This window comes from Pseudochaenichthys georgianus, chromosome 3 (assembly GCF_902827115.2).
Source record: "Pseudochaenichthys georgianus chromosome 3, fPseGeo1.2, whole genome shotgun sequence".
Classification (NCBI taxonomy): domain Eukaryota; kingdom Metazoa; phylum Chordata; class Actinopteri; order Perciformes; family Channichthyidae; genus Pseudochaenichthys; species Pseudochaenichthys georgianus.
The window spans coordinates 5519810-5543213 of record NC_047505.1 but is presented as its reverse complement, the minus strand read 5'-3'; the positions used below and the strand labels follow the sequence as shown (position 1 = coordinate 5543213).

The 23404-nt window shown below is 46.0% G+C and overlaps 1 protein-coding gene across 1 annotated transcript in view; it reads left to right on the top strand.

Annotated features, from left to right (window-relative positions):
- Nucleotides 1–5747: 5747 nt before the first annotated feature.
- abhd17c (abhydrolase domain containing 17C, depalmitoylase) overlaps nt 5748–23404 on the top strand; it is a 60426-nt gene continuing 42769 nt past the window's right edge. The window contains exon 1 of the mRNA XM_034107995.1: nt 5748–6616. Coding sequence (XP_033963886.1) covers nt 6132–6616 — 485 coding nt within the window. The 5' untranslated portion in view covers nt 5748–6131. The remainder of the gene's footprint in view (nt 6617–23404) is intronic.

The following is a 23404-nucleotide window of genomic DNA, read 5'->3' as shown; positions in this document are numbered from 1 at the left end:
AGGAGCACTATTGGAGTGACTTTGATGGTTATTGGACTCAGGATTAATTCATTTGGATTCCCGCTGAATGAAGAAATTATAGGACGGCGCAAGTGGAAACAATTCACAAAGGGATTAAACTGTTTAAAACACATGCTCAAAGTAAGCCGGATTTTGCCGATGTGTTTATGTAGATTCAAAAGTCGTAAATAATCTACAAAATGGAGGAGACCGATCTAATTGGAGCAACTCTGACAAATAATCTGAAACCGGCATGGACAATGATTATGTTTTAAAAATGCGCTTATCCAGACAAGCCCGGTTTAGACACTTAACGCGCAGAAGAAACATTTATATTAAAGAAAAAATTATACATTTCTGTCTTTTTATGCCTATAATAGCTACTAACTTGAATTTGTATTCAAATTAATTAATCAATTATTTTTTATATTTTATTGTAATGTAGAGACAAGGCTTTTAGTGACAATCATGTATTGCGTTACAATTATATGTAAACGTTTTTTTTTTTTAAATAAATCTAAATATGATATTTGACCTCAAATCATCTGAGGCCTGGCGCCCCCCCTGCGATCTTTGGCGCGCCCCCCAGGTTGGGAACCACTGATCTAGGTAATAGCAGCATGAATCGCTACAATAATTAACATCAACACAGGGTCATCCAACATATAATCAGCATAATAAAATATACTACAAGAAATGCATTAGATCTCATCAGAAATAAAGATTAGGCAAATGGCTTCAACACCACTTTGAACACAAGCCAAGGGCCAACTATTTTTATTATATTGGAAAGACAGAAGAGATCTCTACAACTGATATCTCCAACACTCTGCAACTCATACCAAAACTATAGGGATTCATAAATAACACTACATGTAAGAGGGAAAATAACTATCATCCTGGTACAATGTGAACGTATAAAAATAAGGTTTAAAAATGGAGGTAATTACAGATGCTGGATCTTTGGTTGTTGGGTCGGTAGGGTGTGGACGATTGGAAGGGGGAACCTCTGAGTAGACCCTTATTGTTGCGTTCTAATCAAAACTCTTATTAGATTCACAACAGAAGAACAAAGGCGACTGTGGCTGCGAGGGAGTGTGGTCGTCTTTCAACTAGAAGGTTGTGGGTTCGATCCCAGCCCATGCAGTCAACATGTCGATGTATCCTTGGGCAAGATACTTAACCCTGAGTTGCTCCCGATGGCATGGCCATCTGTGTGTGAATGTGTCTGCATGTTAGGTCCTAGACTAGAGTAACATACACTGCTCTGTATGAATGGGTGTGAATGGGTGAAAGACATGTACTGTAGTATGAAAAGCGCTTTGAGGGGTCTTAAAGACTGGATTAAGCATAAGTACAGTCCATTTACCATTTACAAAGGTCTTCCTCTCGTAGTGTTTGATGCAGAGCTGCTGTCTTCTCTCACAGTTACTCAGTTATGATCCTCCCTCCCCTGCTGCTGATCTAAGACACTATGATGACAGAGGAACTGTGTGTGTGTGTGTGTGTGTGTGTGTGCGCCAAAACAGTCAGTAATCCTTGCTCTACGATGATCATAAACTGATGAGTGCTGATCTGCCATATATGCAGAGATGCTTTTATCGCAGCTGACTTGGGTTTAATCTCATTATGCCGATACGGCTGGGGTTATAGCACACATCTGACAGATGATGGAGGTGGACAACATTAAACACTTTAAAGGACAAAACCAAACCCCAGGAAGAGCCCAGGGCTCATACGTGTAAACCTAACTGGTAATAAACCTGTTTCTGATTCTGAAAGTTCACTTTCAGGAGGATTGTACTTCTTTATTTACCTCTATGACATAGTGACATCACTATTGCGGCTTTCACACCAGCGCTTTTCAGTTTCTAGCTCCGAGCGGGAGCTTTTCTGGTTCAGCTCCGGTTTCCCTTTTCAGCTCCCGCTCTGTGCACACCGCCCACTGGCGCCCCAGAGCTGCCCTTGCTGCGTCATGACGTCACCGTTTACATCGCTGATTTGCCCCCCAACGGCAGCCATTACGGCAGCTCACAACAACAACAACTGCGTCGGGTCGATGATCGTGTTGCTTTTAATCACACGAAGTCAGAATAAATTGAATAACGACTTCTCCAACCTTATACTTTTCTCCAGAGTGCCGTGGTTCATTGTTTATTAATGTGTTTCTGCAGCATTTACCGACCGCTGCAGTGCTGCTCTTCCACAGGAGTTTATTCTCCCGTTAGCTCCCGGTTAGCTCACACTGCAGCGGCCGCTCTAAAGTATTCACTGTCCAACTCACACAAGCAGCTGATGCATATCCCCAGTTCCCCTTAGCCTAAGTGAATGTGTGTCAGTCTGAATTGACACTGTTTGGTATCACAACGCTGTTATGAAAGTTTCTCTGGTATAAAACGGGTGATGTTAGCATAGCAACCGAAGCTAAACTGACTACTTGCATCCGATAGCTGCAATAATACAAAACAACACGTCTGTCTCTCTCCACAATGATCGATAACAGCGAACGGAGGGTCAAAGTAAGGCACAAATAAACAGAATCACACGAAGCCTGGTTAGTGTTGCCTGACTTTATAAAGTGTGTTTAGGCACTACTGCTTGTAGGCAGGCATAACAGTCGACCCATGGGAGGTGGGTTTAGTTTCCTGCACGCCTCGACGTAAGAGAGACGTAAGCGACGTCACCTCTTAGCTCCAAAGCTCTTGCCTCTGGACCGACAATTTGGAGCTGGAAATGAAGCGGATTCCGGAGCTAAGAGCCGGCGCAGCTCCGGTGTGAACTGGAAAACCCGGCGCTTTTCAGGCTCTAGCTCCGAGCCGGAGCTGAAAAGGCGCTGGTGTGAAAGGGGCATATGTAACACTCACGCTTCCAGGGGCAAGGGGCGGGACATCTCTAAGTGGTTGACCAATCACAACAGAGCCGACCAGCTAACCAATCAGAGCAGACTGGGCTCTGGTTTCAGACAGAGGGTGGAAAGAGGTGCTGCAGCACAGGCAGTATGAGAAAAATCAAGAGCTTTTTGAACATTAAAGCATGGAGACATGTAGAGACACTACATACTGATATACACCTGAATAGAGCCACCTTCAAATCAACAAGTGTTAAGAGTCCCTTTACTCAATGAAAAAACTATAGGTGATAGTGGTGTAGTTTACTGAACATTTCTTTGGTGTGTGTACATTATGATCCAAAAGGAAGTTCGTTGTGGTGTTAAATCGTGAATTATTTTATCTACACAAAAGAATTTTAGCAATATATTACAGGTCTTACAACATAACAAAATCATCTTTAGTAATGTTAATTTTTACTTACATTATTGATGCATCCACAGTAGCTAAACCTGCATGGCTGGAAAGTGTACTAACTAAAGTTAATAAGGCAAATACAAATCATATATTCGTTTCCTTCTAAATAAACTCTGACAGCAGCATGTCTGAGGCTCTGCTCCAGACTGTGGTACACAATATATCTGCAAGGGTGAGACATAGGTTAGGTGTGAGACTCATAAATATTCTACTAATGCTTGGAAAAAGCTTTACCCTATCTTCGCCAAATATCAGACATATGGTGTCGAGCAATTGGCAATTTATTCTTCTCTACTTGTCTTGAAGCTTGGCACAAACTCCATCTCTGCAGTCTGTTACATTAGAACAGCAGTGATTGCTCCCCCAGGCTATGACAAATGGAGAGGACTCCTGTTTCCATATGGATAGTAGTGACTGTGTAGATCCTCTTCTCCCTCTCAGGTGGCTTTGAAATGCTTCAACAGTCTAACGACACAGGCATCGCATGCCGTTTCCAGTAAAGGTGCAAATGGCCCACTGAAGGCCCAAGGGCAATGATCATATGCAGTCCTGACCTGGATGTAGGAAGAACCGGATCCCTTCACAGCACAGTAGGCCAATAAACGAGTGTCTGGAAGAGGACTCTGGAAGCCACTGGCAGCCAGTGAAAGGAGTGGAGGAGTGGTGTATTGTGGGAGAACTTAGAGATGTTAGAAACCATGAAGCTGCTGCATCCTGAATGGTCTGCAGAGGTTGGATGCCACTTGCAGGTAGAGCAGTCAAGATGGAGTTGCAGTTGTCAGGACGTGAGAGGACAAGAGCTTGGACCAGAACCTGCGTTGCCTATTGTGCAACATATGTGTACTTAGCAACACTACAATTTACATATGTTCCCTAAACGTCACATATGTAGTAGACCATTGTGAGGTCCAGCATTGCAACCTGTGACAAAATACGGCTACTCATATTCAAAGAATACTATAATAGTATTAATCAGAGCACTCATAAGACCTTATTATCAATAACAGAGCATTACTTCTGGGCTGCTGTGGCGCAGTGGACTAGTGCGTTGGTGTTTGGATCAGGTGAGCACATGTTCAAACCCCACTGCAGTCAGCATTTCGTTGTGTCCCTGAGACACTGCACCCCAAATTGCTCCTGTGGGGATTACCCACAGTGTTGAGTATGTGAGTCGCTTTGGATAAAAGAGTCTAACATCATGTAATAATTACCTATGTTTTGAGTTTAAAAGATTATCTAATTTCGAATCCACAGAAAATGTACTACTTCTGATGTTCTGTCAAGTGCTGTGTGCCTCGGGCTAGCTTAAGCTTTTTACCTCTTTAGTTACATGTGATGGCTTCGCTTTCACATTGTTTTTATAAAAGCATTACTTATCCCCAGGCCTCACCCATCTCCTATGCCAGCCCTCCTTAAAGTGGACCTATCATGCTATATTTGAAACATATATTGTAGGGCCATACCTATATAAAGTATATAAATATATATATTTTTTTCAAAATACCAAACAGATCCTGCATGTTAGCCATGCCTCATTTCGCTCTATTTGCTCTTTCCAGCCCTGTTTTTGCAGGGGGCTGATTCTGTGAGCTGCAACTGACCACGCCCCCCTGCAGGAGAGGGGAGTTGGCAGTTACTTTGGCATTAGGGCAGGGATATCTAGATACTTTCCAAGGTTTGACATAATGAATTGTGCTACTTTTAAAGCAAGCAACGATGTTTTCAAATCTGTAATCAAAAAGCTCCTCAAAAACACTATTGAAGCAGTTCCTGCCATTGCCACGTTAGTTCAAACAGTAACAACGGACTATTTTTCTTAGCGGATGCATGTCAATTTAAACCAATACAACTATTTTTTAAATCAATAAAATCATTTTCTAAATCCATAAAAGCATTTAAATTCATATTGGGAGTCATATCGTCACATCTCATACATACATTATTTGTGACATCTTACCACCTGATCAATATAAGGGTTTTGTGTTCTATAACTCACCCTTTTTTCTAATATTGCATCAAAGATATGAACTTGGTTTCTGTTATTTTATTTTTTTCCATTCCATAAATCTCCTTCACTAGATACTTCCACTGTGAGTTAATGAAGCTATTAAGTAATTACATTTTAAACAAATCCTTGTTATTTGTTTAATAATTGCTATTCTTAAAACAAGAAATAATTACGATTTTTTTTTAATTCCCTCTGGTGTTTTCCCAATTAATAAAGTTTGTGGGTTCTTGTTTAGAGACATTTCTCTTGTGTTTCCCAGAAGCCACACAAAACATTTCAAGACCAGAATATATGACAATGGTTTGCCTTCTTCTCACTGTATTCTGTACAGCATTTTGAAGTAGACTTAATGGTATGAAAAGATGCAATTAAGTATTCTAAAATAACATCCATCGACAAAAACCAAACCAATCCGGATATCCGGTTGTAACGGAAGGCCGGCTTCTCTCCATCCCAGAGAAATGGCCGTTCTCATTCTTACAAACACACTAGCAAAATATCTTGACGTTTAGCAGGTAATGCGTTCCAGGGACTGAACTTCTCAACCGACACTCGCCTCGCCGCTTCACCGTGTTGTGCTGTACAATACCGTGAATATAAATGTTGAGTTTTAGGTAAAGTATTTTCCTTAGGAAGGCTAGTTCTGCTGTTAGCTACCTGCCAACCTGCTAGCGTTAGCTCGTTAGCTGCCGAACCACTGGTCATCCTACTCTGCTCGGTATAGTCTGTTAATGGGAAACAAATAGGACCTGAACCACAAGAGGACCGCCTTCCCGTTTTAATAGGAGAGTTAAATCACCGGGTAACCCCGAGACTAAATGCCCGAACAAGGTCCCAGGATGAATGGCTTTTCTCTTGGTGAGCTGTGCTGGTTGTTCTGCTGTCCGCCCTGTCCGAGTCGCATCGCGGCCAAGCTAGCTTTCCTCCCCCCGGAGCCCACGTACTCGGTGCACACTGACACTGAAGGGGCAACTAGCTTACATCTAACCGAGCGGGCGGACTGGCAGTATTCTCAGCGGGAGCTCGATGCGGTGGAGGTGTTTACCACCAGAAGCAGCCGGGGTAACCGGGTCGGGTGCATGTTTGTGCGGTGCGCCCCGAACAGTCGCTACACGCTGCTGTTCTCCCATGGCAACGCCGTGGACCTCGGGCAGATGTGCAGCTTTTACATCGGCCTCGGCTCCAGAATCAACTGCAACGTGTTCTCCTACGATTACTCAGGCTACGGAGTCAGTACAGGGAAGCCTTCTGAGAAGAACCTGTATGCGGACATCGAGGCGGCCTGGCAGGTCTTGAGGAACAAGTGAGTATGAACCGTGTGTGTGGTGCACGAGCAAATGTCCTCCTTTAGTGTTCATACGCTACCCCCTTTACATGCTTATATTGATGAAGATATAAACTAAACTAGGCTCAGATCCCATCCAAACAGTCACTTGACATAGTGATGTTGGTTTTCAATGTAGTGACTCCCAGTGTCATGTGGTCAAATTTGGGCTATATGACAAATTGTGGTTTGCACACACTTTCAGGGCTTACATTTAGCACAGACTAATAGCTAGAAATCTTTTTATCTCTGTGGCAAAAAGTCTAAATCGTCCATCACTATGTGAAGGCGCTGATGGCAGTTCACTGCTGAGCCCGAAAAAAAAGAAAAGTTTTAACAACATGTTTATTTATTGACTTTTCATTCCTGTATAATCATTTTGCGCAAAGTTGGCACTGTTTGTCAGAGCACTTCATCCTTCTGGGATTTCATGAAGAACAGCTCCAACGCCTGTGTGTATGGGAACACCTCTGGTGCTGGTCCATTAACTGCCAGTGTTTCCCACAGATCTGTTAACCACATATCTGAAATAGCGGTAGTGGTGGTAGCGGGGTGAGGTGACGTGATGTGACGTGACGTGCAACAACATTAACCTTTCTGTTGGTCGCTTGTTAGCAGACCCTTCACGCGATGGCAGAGCGAACAGGTACAGGCAGGGCCCATAATGATAGCCCTATAGTTTAAATCTACTACCACACATGAACATATGGAAATGGGTTACTATTTAAAAAAATAAATAAATGTATTTATAAATGTATTTAGGAACCTATCCATGTGATTTTTAGTGGGGGTCGACCTCAAATCCTCTATGGGGGTCCAGGGGCATGCCCCCCGGTAAGATTTTATTTTTTATTTTGGAGTTAAATGCATCAATCTGGTGCATTTTGAGGGGAAAATATAGAGACTAGATCTATGGAAACACCTATATTAAACAGAACTGTATACATTTCAATAATCATAAAATCATGGCCATAACCAATAACATACCATTTCCAATATGAAAAAAACACTGAAACTTGTTTATTAATTTATTTTTGGTTCATTTATAGTTGTGAGTGTGTCTGTGCTCCTGAATCAGCCTCTCGTGTCTCCCTCCTCTCCCCCTGCTCCTCTTTGAGGCAGCAGCAAAGACTAGTTTTCTCTCAACAAGTTTTAAAAGTGTATCTTACCTTTTTTCACCTTAATATGTGTTTACATAACTGGTGACCACATCGTTAAATGTCTCCGGTACCGATAAAAAGACCAATAACGTTGGAGCTTAACGGCGCGTAAAACACATGTGATGACGTCACCAACGAATCGACGACTGAATTAGTTGGCAACTCATTTGGTAATCGATTAAGTCGATTAGTTGTTGCACCCCTACTTTGGAGGTAAAGATCTGTTGCTCAGTTCGCTTGACATTTTGATAATTGCCCATTGATTGTATTGTATTTGTTGTTTATGAAATGACATCTTTCCCATCAGGCTTTAAATAATCCCTTGTTTGTGTTGTAATGCCAGACTGTTCCCTGTAACCTCCAATCGTTTCTAAATGACCACAGTTACAGAGCATCACTGTTAAACAAAGGGATTTGGGTTGCCACGGCATTACAAGAGAGATTGTCTTTGTTGTTGTTGTTATCTTTTTCCCTATCACCATTTAGGTTGAAAAGATAGCTTGTCAATTCTCATGACTTTTTTTGTATCAGTGTTACACATGCCTTTACATCACTGTGAATGTGGGCTTTGTGTTTGAGACTAAGCTTCCTCTGCTTTTATTAGGAGATAAAACTAAAGCATTGCTTCTGTCCGTGTGGCCATGGCTCTGAGTCGGCTAGTGTTGGCCAAACAGGGAGTGTCACACTGCATTGGTGATGTGATCATTCCCAAGTGACCTAAACCAAGATTCCCATGCAATTAGGTATGAGGCTGGTATGCCGGCAGACCCTGACGTAGACAGATTGTTTACCTTGTTCACAGCTTACATGCTGTTTTCCATGAATCCAATTAAATAGAATCCAAAGATTTCAAATCATTCTATTTTTTGAAAGCATTCAACAGAGCATCTTTGGCGTGGCAGTGTTTAGTTGACTAACTCTTCCCTTTTTCTTTTTGCGATTATTGATGTTGGTGATAATGTGCCGTTACTGATTTTATTTTTAGGCAGGGTTGTTTTAAATGAATTTGCACCTGGCTTCACGTCTGAGAATACGGATGCTGTTTCATCGTTCACAAGGTGGCCTCTGGATGCCTCAGGCATTAGTCTGGGCATAGCCACCACCTCAAACTATTCACTCACTTGAATCCAAAGTGAGTTGTAATGCTAATGTCACTTCATTTCTAAAGCCTTTTTATGCAATGCCCCACAAGGCTGAATGAAGCAGCACGATACTGGCCAACCACTGATGATACGTTTCACAATTGAGCCCTTCTCCTGTTCAACTACACTTGAGGCTTTTTTCTATTAATATCAATACATCTGCAGTGTGCGAAAAAGTACACGTCCCACCGTCCGGGACGTGTTATTTACAATATCGGACAAGTAGATCTGTCAATTGACTTGTCCGGCGGACAAGTGACGTTTATTGACAAATTATTGATACATTCTATAACACATAGGTGTGAGCAAGCTCTCTGATTGGTCAATAGGCGTGTTTCATTCCACGATCAAACAGCGGTCAAATAGAACGTGCCTTTTCACAACAAGTCAGTATCCCTCCGCGTCTGAGAAAAACGGTATACCGTTGGGCCGAAAAGCAAACTGCCTGTAGTTTGCTTTTCGAACTGGAACAAGAAAGAAAATGCCCGAATCAGCAAAGGCTTTCTACCACCATCCAAGGAAGTCGGTGAAGCCTGGAGATGCGGTGTGGTATAGCATGGAGCCCTTGGGGGTGAACAGCCTGGGGTCCATGACGACCCGCATTAGTGAAGAGGCTGGCACTGCTACGCGTTACACAAACCATTGCGTCAGAAGCACCTGCATACAGCGGCTGGCGGAGGCAGGGTTGGAGGTCAGAGAAATCATGTCCGTTAGCGGGCATAAAAATGAGTCATCGCTTCGCAGCTACTGGGCTCCATCTCTGGACAACAGAAAGATGTGGAGCAACGCGCTTTTTGCCGGTCCGGGACACGCCATGAAACGGCCACTGGAGGAAAGCTCTTTCGATAACCTACCCGTGAACACCACAGCACACCTGCAAAAAAGTCTGGCATGGAGTTCATGGAGAGCTGTTTCAAAAATTGCACTTTTAATGGCAGCATGAACATCCACCTTCATTCTGAAGCCAAAATGTTAAATATGTAAATAAATAGCCTAATTCAAGAATTGTTGTCAATAAATTGTTTTCAATAAATTGGTTAATAATATATTATTTACTATAATTATATCAATAACTGTAAGCGGGGAAGCAGGAGTGTTCGATTGATCGGCTAGCGTTACCAAGGGAACTACTTTATAGGAACTACTTTCTGACGGAGATTAACTCAAGCAGAAATTCGCAAATTGTACGTGTCCGCCATTGTTCGTTTAGAAATGTTAGTTTCGGTTCTGCTTGTCGATTCCTAAGGAAATGCATCTCGCCGCTTTCTGTACAGTTAGACGGGAGCGGGGTGGGAAGTGTAGCACAGTGGCAGGGTTGGGAAGCAAAACTCGGTTCGGAGTAGGAACAAATAACAATTGTCCGGTACCGGGATTAAGAGTTGTGAGGACAGGAGGCGAGGCCGAGCCCGCGGACTGCAGCTCTCTCTCTCTCTATGCTCCGTATCAGCTGATCGCTGCACGGTGCAACTCAGCGTCTCTCTCTCTCTTTCTACACACAGCGGATCCGCTGCCCGTTTAACAGCCTCATCTTTGTCAAACGTTCTTATGTTCTTTCTCTAACACGTAATGAAGGTTATTAAGCGTTTTAGCTCCTGTGTTGTTAATATTGACCGCCATTTTCTTTATGAAGTGAAGCAGCCTCCCTGTGTGTGTCCTCGCGCTGTCCTCACATCCTCGGACCCCCAGACTCAGAGGAGCACAGGGATGTCAGTATTGTTTATGAAGCAGGGTATAGAAAGTACATTATTGAAATGAAAATACTATTTATTTACTTTTACAAACAGTGAGCAGCTGGGCAGCTGCAGCATGTGTATTGCAGGACATGTGTAAGCGTGCAAGAGTCTTTGAGTTGTAGAAAAGCGCTAGGCCTATAGGCTATAAATATAATTTATTATTATTATTAGGTTATGTCCTATGTGTTGGAGATGTGTGGTTGGACTCTGTCTCACAGGCAGGCTGCAGTGTAACATCAGAGGACACTGGGCCAGTTGTACATTCTCAAACTGCACCACTTAGAACTAACTAAACAATGCATAGATTATTTGTATATAATTGTATTCAATAACTGTAAGAAATTAAACAGTATGAAGTGTTTTGTAAATAGAAATACAGATTTGACTTAATGTTTTCATAAATATATTTTTCTCCCAGTTTGACTTATGTTTACCCTCTCAAAGAACCGGAATCGAGAACCGAAAATAACCGGAATCGAAAAGCAGAACCGGAATCGTTAAAATCCAAACGATATCCAACCCTATGTGTAATGCAGTAAAATCTTACCGCTCACTTACGTTAACGGTGTCGTAAAAAACGTGGAGAATGTAAAATACGATGACGAAGAAGAAGATTCCAGTGGCCCCAATTTTTGTCCATTCTGGACAAGTGATAAATGTATTCGGACAAGTAAATTGCCAAACTCACTTGTCCATGGACAAGTACTCTCTAAAAGCTTTTTCTCACACTGCATCTGTGCACAGAGCATTGAAAGATGTTTCTGTTTTTGAAACATGACTGAAATCATTTCTCAAATGACGCAAACATTAGACTGTTTTGACAGATGGTATTGTTCCCCAAAACACGTGTGACCTATCATCTTGATCGCATACCCCCTCTTAAGTTTTTAATCTGTCTGCAGTGTGTCCGGGTTAGTTTAGCAAGCTTCCTTTTTCAAGACATATTTGTCGCTATTGAGTGTAGCTTGGCATTTTAACTTTAAAGTTGTGTAACACACATGACTATTCTTTCCGACCAATCAGTGTTATTCAGAGTTTTAACCAAGCGGCAAACTCTGGGGAAGAGCCGGGACACCAATACGGAAGTGCCACACTCTGCAGTTCATCTAGTGGCCAGTAGGAGTAGGCTGCAGAAGGGAGCAATTTCCATAGACCCCCATGTTAAAATGCCCAACTTTACAGCAGAAATAAACATGTTTACATCGTGGTTCAAAAAACCATATTCTCTGTATAGTTAGATCCCCCCTTCATGACTACTGTTTGGGGGGTAAATTCTTTCTCAACCCATCTGTTTAATTAATATTAAACCTTAAAGCTTTTGCATAAATTAGGGCGTGGTCACTTTGATGGACATATACATGCCTCACTGTCAGCTAACAGCAACTTGTCCACTCTGCTAGGTAGGGTTGCCAACCGTCCCGTATTAGCCGGGACGCCCCGTATTTGAGCCAAAAGGGGCGTGTCCCGTACGGGACTTTGTTTGTCCCGGACTCCGGTGTAAAGGGAAAAATAAAAAATATTTTTCTGTTTGCGTGCAATGCAGTGTGTCTGGCTGCGTGTTTGTGTGCTGTATGCGAAGGGCTCTAGGACCGCTCAGTTGACAGGGGTGTGTGTGTGTGTGTGTGTGTGTGTGTGTGTGTGTGTGATTAAGTCTAATGATGATGTACCGTGCATGTTCACATCATGTATACTTTGCATTACTTAAAGGTGGGGTAGGTAAGTTTCAGAAACCGGCTCGAGTGCAGTAAAATTTGGAAGTACACAGCCGAAAAGAATCCGCCCCTTCCTTCAGACTTCCTTACAGAGCACCTCCTCCAACACACATGAACGCGCACATGACTTAGGTTGGCTATATAGTTCAGGGGAATTGTAAACCATACAAAACAGATAATTACCTGTCCAAGAGAAAAAGAGCGACCACGGCGTCAGATTTCAACTCGGTGTGTATTAGTGTTAATTTCGTTGACTAAAACTATGACGAAATATGTTCGTCAACGACCTTTTTTTCCATGACGAAAACGAGACGATGACGAGACGGCACCGACGGCAGTAAACAATAACTGTAACGAAATCAACATGCAATATCGTTGACGAAAAGTGACGAGACGGAAATGTAGTTTACTAAATAAAAACTATGCCAAAATCTCTCTTTACTTTCGTTGACGAAAAATGAGGAGAGGAAATATTATCAAAGATAACGTTAAATCTCTGATAGTCAGTTTTTCTCCCAGCAGTTCCATTTCCGGTGCTGCGGCTGGGCAGCAGCTGTGTGTGTGTGTTGCGCGCGGTGGTCTAACTCGTGGTCTAACTCGTGGTCTAACTCGTGGTCTAACTAACCTTATTTAACAGAAAATAAAATGGCAACAACAGGGCTTGGGAGCAATGGTCGCACTCGCGTTAACCGAATACCCCCCGTCAGCGCGAGTGATTGATAAATTGTGCACTCGACGTATAATAATGGATTATGACGGAAATGTTACGATCCTGTCCGTCAAAATGACCGACAACGAAAAAGTCTAAAGCCACCACTGCTTGGGAGAAAGAAACGATGTGATATTTGGGCCCATTTTCGCTACAATGAGGCGGAGAAAAAAAGCGAATGCATTGTTTTATCAGAAGGGAAGCAATGTGGCCATAACACAGCTCGTACAAACACCACACACCTGACCAGATAGTCTCTGCAAAGCTGCTTTCTTAATCATTCAACCTGGGTTTTTCATCAGATAAGGACAAGATTAGGGCTGCAACAAACGACTAATTTGATAGTCGATTAATCTATCGATTAATGAAACGATTAATCGACTATTCGGACTATTACGCCTTGCACAATTTCTCAAGCGCTCTTATTTAGCCATCAACTTTTAGATTTAGCTTGAGGTTGTTTTAGGCATGTGGAAACTAACAATGAAGACAATAAAGATGAATACTTGATTAAAAAAATACATATTATTAAATTAACTAAACAAATTGTTTACAAAATGAACATGGCTTTTCATTTAAATTAAATAAATAATATTTCACATCAAAAGAAACAACAGTGTTTTAGCAAATAATAAATAATGTGATAACAGAACTGTAAACAGAATAGCTGAAACTTTAACAAACTAACTAACTCAGTTTCCTCTAATCATCAACCCATGTTTGTATAATGGAGTTAGCTCCGTGTGTTGCTGCTAGCATACAGAACACCTGACGTGAAAACGTTACTAGTGGACGGGGCTACAGAGCTGCTAGAAAGACAGTCGAACCCGGTGCATTCCTCCGTCTGAATGTGGAGCACTTTTGCTAAATGTTTAGATAAATTGATCGTGTTACCGCCCTTACATGCTAAACTCTTATTGCACTTTTGGCAACGAGCATCAAGACGGATAAAGTTTAACCACACCTCGGAGCGGCGTTCTCTCCGCTGTCTCCGCAGTGTGTTGCTGCATGTAGCAGCCGCGTGTGTGTGAACTGCCCCGCCCCCTCCCACACAGACCAGGGAGAGATCTCGTCTGATCGAAAATACATCATAGACGCATTTGTTTGTCTTTTTGCATATTAGAAACGAGCTGGCCACACTAAGACTGCGATATAATGTTTTTGTATCAATAATACATGACATATATTTTTTAAATGTCCCCAGTACCGATAACGTTGTAGTTTAACGGCGCGTAAAACGCACGTGATGACGTCACCAACGAATCGACGACTGAATTAGTTGGCAACTAATTTGGTAATCGATTAAGTCGATTAGTTGTTGCACCCCTAGACAAGATATAATCTTATTTATATATATATATATACTAAAATGACAAATTATTGGTTTTGGCTAGACTAGTTTGACTGAAATGTTCTAATCTGATGACTAAAAAAGACTCAACCGTTTTCATTGACAAAAAGTAGACTAAAATAATTAGTTTTAGTCGACTAAAATAAGACTAAAATGCTCAGACTTTTAGTCGACTAAAATTTGACTAAATAAAAACAGGATGAAGGTGACTAAATATGACTAAAACTAAAAAGAAAATGTAACACAGGACTAAGACTAAAACTAAATTAAAAAATAGCTGACGAAAGTAACACTAGTGTGTATGGGGGTTATTCCCTATCTTTATTCAAGAGCGTGGTATTTAAATTTGAGAGCATACTTTATTGATTTCCTTCATTCAAACCCTGTCATCGCACCAAAGACAAACCAAAGAGTAACCGCCCTTACAGGACGCTGTAATAAGTAAAGGTGAACGCACCCGCAAGGACACCTGGCCTCCTATTGGTTGAGGGATTTTGACAGGATTGTTGCACAAATGTTTCGAGCACGCACAGAATAAATCTGAGAGCAGAACAAATCTGTAAGCAGCAATATATCTGAGTGCGAGCGTAGAGTTTGAGCAGAAGCAGAGCAAATCTAAGTGCAAGCAGGAACTATTTGAGTGCGAGGACAGGGTTTGAGGGAAATAAATACATAAAGTATGCTCTCAAATTTAAATACCACGCTCTTGAATAAAGATAGGGAATAACCCCCATGTGTTCCATCAGTAGTCGCCATCGTTGAAAAGCAACTCCGATATTGACTCTGGTTTGAATTCTCCTAGTTTCCACTTTGTTTTTGTTCCTAATTTGCTCCGTTACATTATTTCTTTTACCACCAGTAGACAATGTTGAACCTGACTCTGCCTTGGTGAAAGTGGCCGCCTGTTGCTGGCGAGTAATTGAAGTACTGCTGCAATGCACGCCCAATGACGGCACGCCCAATGAGGGCACGAGATACATTTGTGCGTGCACGAGATGGAAGGCTGACAGACAGGGCGGGTTGTACTTTTTACAGTATTACGGCTTCCACAGATGACATTTTTTTATGGCACTAAAGATATTCATTGCTATCGGGATGTTAAGAGCATTCCATGGAATATAACAAAAAGTGTATCTCGAGCCGGTTTCTGAAACGTACCTACCCCACCTTTAATACCATTTTTCAAATATTTTATATTTTAACATTTTGGACAAAATAGCCAATTGTACATCGAGGTGCCCAGATGTCCCTAGTGCCCACCTATCCGATTTGAACATGCTGATGTACAATGTGATGGAGTAGCCTAATGCAGGTGTAAGACCATTGTGTTTGTATTGTGTTATAGGTATGCATAGTTTTCTATGCATTTTGAGGGTTTTGGGGGGTTTGACCTCCAAAAACATTTCCGAACCCTAGTGGCTGGCTCCCCCAAAAGAGTTACATAACATAACCCTAACCCTAAAACCGAAATAAAGTAACAAAAAAAAGTAACTAAATCCGCCAGAAACCCGAAAATCTTCGCAGGCACACGCGTGCGGGGGACACATGCATGTGTCCCGTTCAGTGTTGCCAATTTGGCGACTTTGTCGTTAAATTTGGCGGCTTTCCTAACCCTCCGGCTACTTATTTTTGTCAAAAGCGACTAACGACTGATCTAACGACTTGTAGTGGTGTTATTAGGGACTTTTCTGGTGTTTGGAGACTCACGTATTGCCCCTCAGCCCTCCCATAGTACTCAGAGGCGCGCAGATTTACAGTTGCCTCCCGCAGCAGCTCAGCTGCAGTCAGAGCAGAGAGGAGACAGCCACACTCTCCCGCGTCGAGACAGCTTCAGTCACTTAATCACCTCGTCCACTGTGTGTGTGCCTCTCTGTGACAAGCTAAACATCCATGTAGGTCATCGTGTCACAGTCTAAACTGTATTCACAAAAGTACATAAAGTAGTGGGAATCAAACCCTGAGTTTAAAGGATGGTTGAAGCCATTTATTGGAGATGACACACGGGCATACTATACTGCCTTTATTGTAAGGGAGATTTCTACTAAAAACTACTAAAACTATTTCTATACTTTCTACTTTTTCTAATAGAGACATCTGATCTACTGTCGTCTGGATTTACTCTGGTGGTTTCAAGTTTTGATCCTTGAAGGGGGTGGAACGTTATTTTACCGCCATTACATGATATGCAAATTAGGCGACGGCGCCATTTAGGGACTTCTGGCGACTTTTCGGACAGCCAATAGCTACTTTCCTTACTATGGAGTTGGCAACACTGGTCCCGTTTCTCCATTTCTGGAAGTTGGCAACCCTACTGCTAGGCTACAACCATAGAGGCTACAACGTTAGTTCTATTTCGTCCCTACTGACCGCCAGAGGCGGTGCTTTAGCACTGGATATGTCCATCGCGCGCATGCACAGCTCGAGTACCAATAACAACAAAGTCACCTGTGACCCACGTGACACCGGCTATATCAGCCGGTGTCGTCAGAGGATCTGTTCCTTTCATCTTCTCGCTGCGCGAGGGTACCGTGGCTACATTTTTGTAGCCTACAGCGTTCAGGTTTGAACGTTGTATCTGAGGGATTTCTCTGCAAACAGCTGGCCGCGTGCAGCTTCGCGACTGACAGTCGGAGCTACGGGTCGTTAACGCGTCCTCCAGGAGCTGTGGCCGGCTGTGCGCTGTGCAGAGCCTCGACAGACAGGTTTGTGTCAGCTTGTTGCTGGTGATGGCTGTGTTTCCACACCCTCTCCCAGCCAAGTTGTCCTGACTACCGTCTTATTTTTTGTGGCTTAGACTTTCTGGTGACGACAGTGTTCCCGCTTCCTCTCCCATAAAGTTGCCCTTATGCTCTTTTGAAAGTTCTGCTCGTGGCGTTGTGCCCGAGCTATCATTAGCATTTGAGTCCCAGCTTTGGCTGCGTCCCTCATTCAATTTAGTATGGAAGCCCAGAGGGTCATACTTTAAACCCGTTTTTCGTTTAGATGCAGAAAGTAAGGTAAGTACTTTCTATTTATTAGAAGCTATTATCTGGTTTTAACATTTGTGTTCTGACTTGGTCGCTTGATTGTTAGCAGCAGCCGCTTGGCTAACACCTTGCTGTTGAGCTTAACTATTAACTCAGGGCAGTGCTCCCGTTCCCGGTAGCATAGGGTTTGATTGCAGTAGCGCTAGATCGTTGTATTACTGCTCCTAGTACTAGACTCCTAGCACTAGGATGATATGCAGAGAACATCTTCACGGCGGGTGCTGTGTGCTCGGAATGTGCGGTTACTACTGTAACCAGGCACGGTTTTATGCGGGATGTTCTCTTTCTTAGAAGCTAATTATCTGGTCTTAACATTGTGTTCTGACTTGGTTGCTTGATTGTTAGCAGCAGCCGCTTGGCTAACACCTTGCATGTACTGTTAAGCTTCATTATTTAACTCAGCCGGTGAGGGCAGTGCTCTCGCTCCCGGTAAACGCATGGTATGGTTGCAGTAGCGCTATATCGTTGTATTTACTGCTCCTAGTACGAGACTCCTAGCACTAGGACGATATGCAGAGAACAATCTTCACTGTGTGTGCTGTGTGCTCTGCATGTATGGCCATTAAGGAGGATTTCATCCTCCCAATATTATATTGTCTAGTGGGCAGCCGTTGGCTGACACTTTTAGGCACCGGCCACAGTTACTATTGTAACTACGGTTCTAAGCCGTAAGTACTGGCCATAGTTAATACTGTAACTACGGGGTTAAGCCGTAAGTACTGGCCATAGTTACTACTGTAACTATGGTGCCAAGCCGTGCACGTACTGGCCATAGGCAATACCGTAACTACGGCTCTATGCTGTGTAAGTACTGGCCATAGTTACTACTGTAACTACGGTTCCAAACCTTGCAAGTACTGGCCATAGTTACTACTGTAACTACGGTTCCAAACCTTGCAAGTACTGGCCATAGTTACTACTGTAACTACGGTTCCAAGCCGTGCAAGTACTGGCCAGAGTTACTACTGTAACTACGGCTCTATGCTGTGTAAGTGCTGGCCATAGTTACGACTGTAACTACGGTTCTCAGCCATGTAAGTACTGGCCATAGTTACTACTGTAAATACGGTTAGATGCCGTGTGAGCCCTGGCCATGGTTACTGCTGTAACTACGGCTCTGTCCTGTTCTCTTCTTTAGAAGCTAGTTATCTGGTCTTAAACATGTGTGTTATTTGACTCGATCTCGCTTGATCGTTAGCAGCAGCTGCTCGGCTAACGTCTTGCGTATACTGTTAAGCTTCTTAATTTTACCCAGCTAGGTGAAGGCAGTGCTCTCGCTCCCGCTCCCTCTACCGGTAATGCGGATGTAGCTACATCCCTTTTTCTGCACCACTCTACTCTTCCCGTTCAGCAGGTAGCCGGTGAAGGCTGTGTTCCCGCACCCGCTCCCGGTTACACTGTATCTGGCATTCGTCTCTAACTCAACCAGTGAAGGCAGTTCTCGCCCCCGTTCCTGGTAGACGCCAAACTGCCTCGTTTTTCCATTAAGCAGGTAGCTGGTGAAGGCTATGTTCCCGCACCCGCTCCTGGTTACGCTGCATCTGGCATTCGTCTCTAACTCGACCAGTGAAGGCAGTGTTCTCGCCCCCGCTCCTGGTAGACGCTAAACTGCCTTGTTTATTCCGTTAAGCAGGTAGCTGGTGAAGGCTGTGTTCCCGCACCCGCTCCCGGTTACGCTGCATCTGGCATTCGTCTTTAATTTAACCAGTGAAGGCAGTGTCCTCGCCCCCGCTCCTGGTAGACGCTAAACTGCCTGGTTTCCGTTAAGCAGGTAGCTGGTGAAGGCTGTGTTCCCGCACCCGCTCCCGGTTACGCTGCATCTGGCACTCGCCTCTAGCTCAGCCAGTGAAGGCAGTGTTCTCGCCCCCGCTCCTGGTAAACTGCCTTATTTACCATCTGCCGGTAACGTGGGTGTAATTACATCCCTATTTCTGTTGGGCGAGTAGTGGCGCGGCTCTACTCTTTCCGTTAAGCAGGTAGCTGGTGAAGGCTGTGTTCCCGCACCCGCTCCCGGTTACGCTGCATCTGGCATTCGTCTCTAACTCAACCAGTGAAGGTAGTGTTCTCGCCCCCGCTCCTGGTAGACGTGGAACTGCCCTGTTTTTCCGTTAAGCAGGTAGCGGGTGAAGGCTGTGTTCCCGCACCCGCTCCCGGTTATGCTGCATCTGGCATTCGTCTCTAACTCAGCCGGCAGTGTTCTCGCCCCCGCTCCTGGTAGACGCTGAACTGCCGTGTTTATTAATCCAGCCAGGTGAAGGCAGTGCTCTCGCTCCCGCTCCCTCTGCCGGTAACGTGGGTGTAATTACATCCCTCTTTCTGTTCGGCGAGTAGCAGCAACGCTCTACTCTTTCCATTAAGCAGGTAGCTGGTGAAGGCTGTGTTCCCGCACCCGCTCCCGGTTACGCTGCATCTGGCATTCGTCTCTAACTCAACCAGTGAAGGTAGTGTTCTCGCCCCCGCTCCTGGTAGACGTGGAACTGCCCTGTTTTTCCGTTAAGCAGGTAGCGGGTGAAGGCTGTGTTCCCGCACCCGCTCCCGGTTATGCTGCATCTGGCATTCGTCTCTAACTCAGCCGGCAGTGTTCTCGCCCCCGCTCCTGGTAGACGCTGAATTGCCGTGTTTATTAATCCAGCCAGGTGAAGGCAGTGCTCTCGCTCCCGCTCCCTCTGCCGGTAACGTGGGTGTAATTACATCCCTCTTTCTGTTCGGCGAGTAGCCGCAACGCTCTACTCTTTCCATTAAGCAGGTAGCTGGTGAAGGCTGTGTTCCCGCACCCGCTCCCGGTTACGCTGCATCTGGCATTCGTCTCTAACTCAACCAGTGAAGGTAGTGTTCTCGCCCCCGCTCCTGGTAGACGTGGAACTGCCCTGTTTTTCCGTTAAGCAGGTAGCGGGTGAAGGCTGTGTTCCCGCACCCGCTCCCGGTTATGCTGCATCTGGCATTCGTCTCTAACTCAGCCGGCAGTGTTCTCGCCCCCGCTCCTGGTAGACGCTGAACTGCCGTGTTTATTAATCCAGCCAGGTGAAGGCAGTGCTCTCGCTCCCGCTCCCTCTGCCGGTAACGTGGGTGTAATTACATCCCTCTTTCTGTTCGGCGAGTAGCAGCAACGCTCTACTCTTTCCATTAAGCAGGTAGCTGGTGAAGGCTGTGTTCCCGCACCCGCTCCCGGCTACGCTGCATCTGGCTACTTACAGAATGGTTCATTCATGTAGTGCCTGTATGGCTTCTCTTGAGCCCGAGGACGGCCACGACCGCTGCCCCTCCTGCCTCGGCCGCGGCAGTGAGGACGAAATTCGAGCATCTGAGGGAGGTTCTCACGGTAAACGCCTGCATGAGCTGTAGCTGCATGCCTCGGGTGCTCAGAGTGGCTAGAATCACTGAGGTGGAAAGTCTGGCAGCAGCCAACAGACACCTCTCCTTGTCACATCCTCCTCCAGATCAATTCGGCCGTTCCCGGTGACTTGAGGGAGCGATGGCTATGTGTGCTCCCCCCAATAGAAGGACTAGAAACAGGCTGTCCTCTAAAGTGGATCGGCTAGCTGCCGATAGGGGCATGATGAAGTCGCCTCTTGGCCCTTCAGTCTGGGCCCGGTGTAGGGGCTGCTAGCGGGCCCCCCCCCCCCCCTCCTTCGGTTGGCGCCCCTCCTTCGGTTGGCGCCCCTCCTTCGGCTGACGCACCTCCTTCGGTTGACTGAGAGTCCTCCGTAGCGTACCAGTCGAGCCAGGGGAGCTGTTTAGGTCAGCTGCCCTGGAGGCACTGGAGCGTGCCGCCCAAGCTAGGCAGACCAGGCAGCAGCACTCGGGTCCTCGCAGACCTGTGCCCACTCCCAGCAGGCCCAGGGGCCGCTCTAGCAGCCGCACTCAGCCGCCGGATTACAGGGGTGGTCTGCAGAGGTCTTAGCGGCCCACTCAACCGCCTCCCAATGACTTTCGTGCCCCATGTCGCCCGCCTTCCAGGCGGCCTCGTGCCCCAGAGCCTTACCGGACCCCCCCCAAGAGGCTCCAGGGTCTGGGCCCTGAAATCCCGGGGGTGGTCGGCGGCTGTTTTCCCAGCCGCAACTCAGTTTCTGGGCAGTCTGTACTTCCGTCCCTTGGGTGGTTTTCACCTTAACCCAGGGGTACGGACCGCAGCCCCGGCCCCTAGCCTTCGGCTGGGTCTAATTGACAGTCGTCAGCGATCCGGCAGGGGCCCTACCTCTGGGCCAAGAGTTGTCCGTCCTTCTGTCCAAGGACGCAATCAACCCAGTAAGACCCTCTGCTTAGCCAGGGGATTCTACTCGGCATACTTTCTCGTGAACAAGAAAGTCGGCGGATTTCGCCCGATCTTGGACCTCAGAGGAATCAACAGATTCCTGAAGGTGCTGCCATTCTATATGCTGACTACTGCATACGCACAGGTGGAGTGGTTCTCAACCGAGGGATGCCTACTTCCACGTGGGCCGGGCAAGAGGGTGCCTTATATTCAGTTCCTCCGGCCCTTGGGCAGACTGGCAGCTGCCTCGGCCGCTGGGCCCTTAGGCCCGCTGTCGTTGCGCCCCATGCAGATGTGGCTGAACAGCCTTCACTTGGACACCAAGTGGCACAGGCACAGGGAAGTCAGGGTGTCGCAGCATTGCTCCACTCTCCATCACGCTGGAGGGGCAGGGCCGATCTCCTGGTAGGCGTGCCCATGGGCGCCACCCCATCCCGCCAGGAGACCATCACCATAGGTGCATGTCTCTCAGGGTGGGGTGCAGTGCGGCAGGGGAGGACCGTTCAGGGTCAGCGGTCTGCCCAGCAGAGTGCGCGCCAGGTCAACGTGCTAGAGCTTCGGGCCGTGCAGCTTGCACTCACGCACTTTCTACCCCAACTGGGGGGCAAGCATGTGCGTGTTCCTTGGGGACAGCATGTACATTGTTGCTTAGACAACAGTCCCTTCTAGATAGTAGACGTTCTCACTCCACTCTGAATTTATGTGGCTGCGATTCTGCCCGACATGTTCGGGTCGACGGCGCCACGGCGGGGTGCCACAGGTCGGTGTCCCTCTTTATGAGAGGGGCTTTACGGCAGCGTCCCCCTTGCACCCCGAGGGCTCCGGCTTGGGACCTGCTCTTGCTGCCGGATGCCCTATCATCTCCTCCCTTCGAGCCCCTGGCCCAGGTGGGGCTTAGGTGGCTGCCCACAAAGGCTGCATTTCTGCTTGCCATAGCCTCAGGGAAGCGAGTCGGGGAGGTGCATGTCCTCTCCATAAACAATACATGCCTGAGGTGAGACTCGCAGGCGTGTGGCATTCCCGCCCGGGGTCCTTCCACAAACCCACTTCAATCAGCCTGCCCGGCACGCTTTGACATTCAGGAGTATGGCACGTCGAAGTTGCTGTGCCCTGGGGGTGCCCAAAGGCCGTATATCAAGGCTACTGCCTGTATACGGCAGGAGGAGCAACTCTTGATTTTGCCCTGGCGGCACTAAAGGAGGTTAGGCCCTCTAACCAGTGGCTGCCCCACTGGGTTGTCGATACCATCTCACAGGCTTACGGGCCAGTGGCCGCCCCCTGCCATCAGGCTGAGATGCCACTCTACAAGGAGCATCTCAACATATTGGGCTGCCCTGAGAGGGGTGCCCCTGGAGACCATCTGCGCCGCGGCGTCGTGGGCGTCTTCTGGCACATTCTCCAGTTGTCATCAGGTCAATGTCGCCACTCCCCTTTCTTTGGGCGTGGTCCTTTTGCCGAGCTCCGCTGCTTCCAGTGGTGAGCAAGGGCTTGGATTCTTCATGACATTGTTGGTATAAGTCATCCAGTACTAAAGCACCGCCTCTGGCGGTCAGTAGGGACGAAATAGAACGATAGTTACGGCTGCAACTACGGTTCTATGAGTCCCGGATGACCGCCAGAGTTCCCTGTCACTCAGAATTCTTGTGTGCTCGCGAGAATATTCGGGGAACAGATCCTCTGAC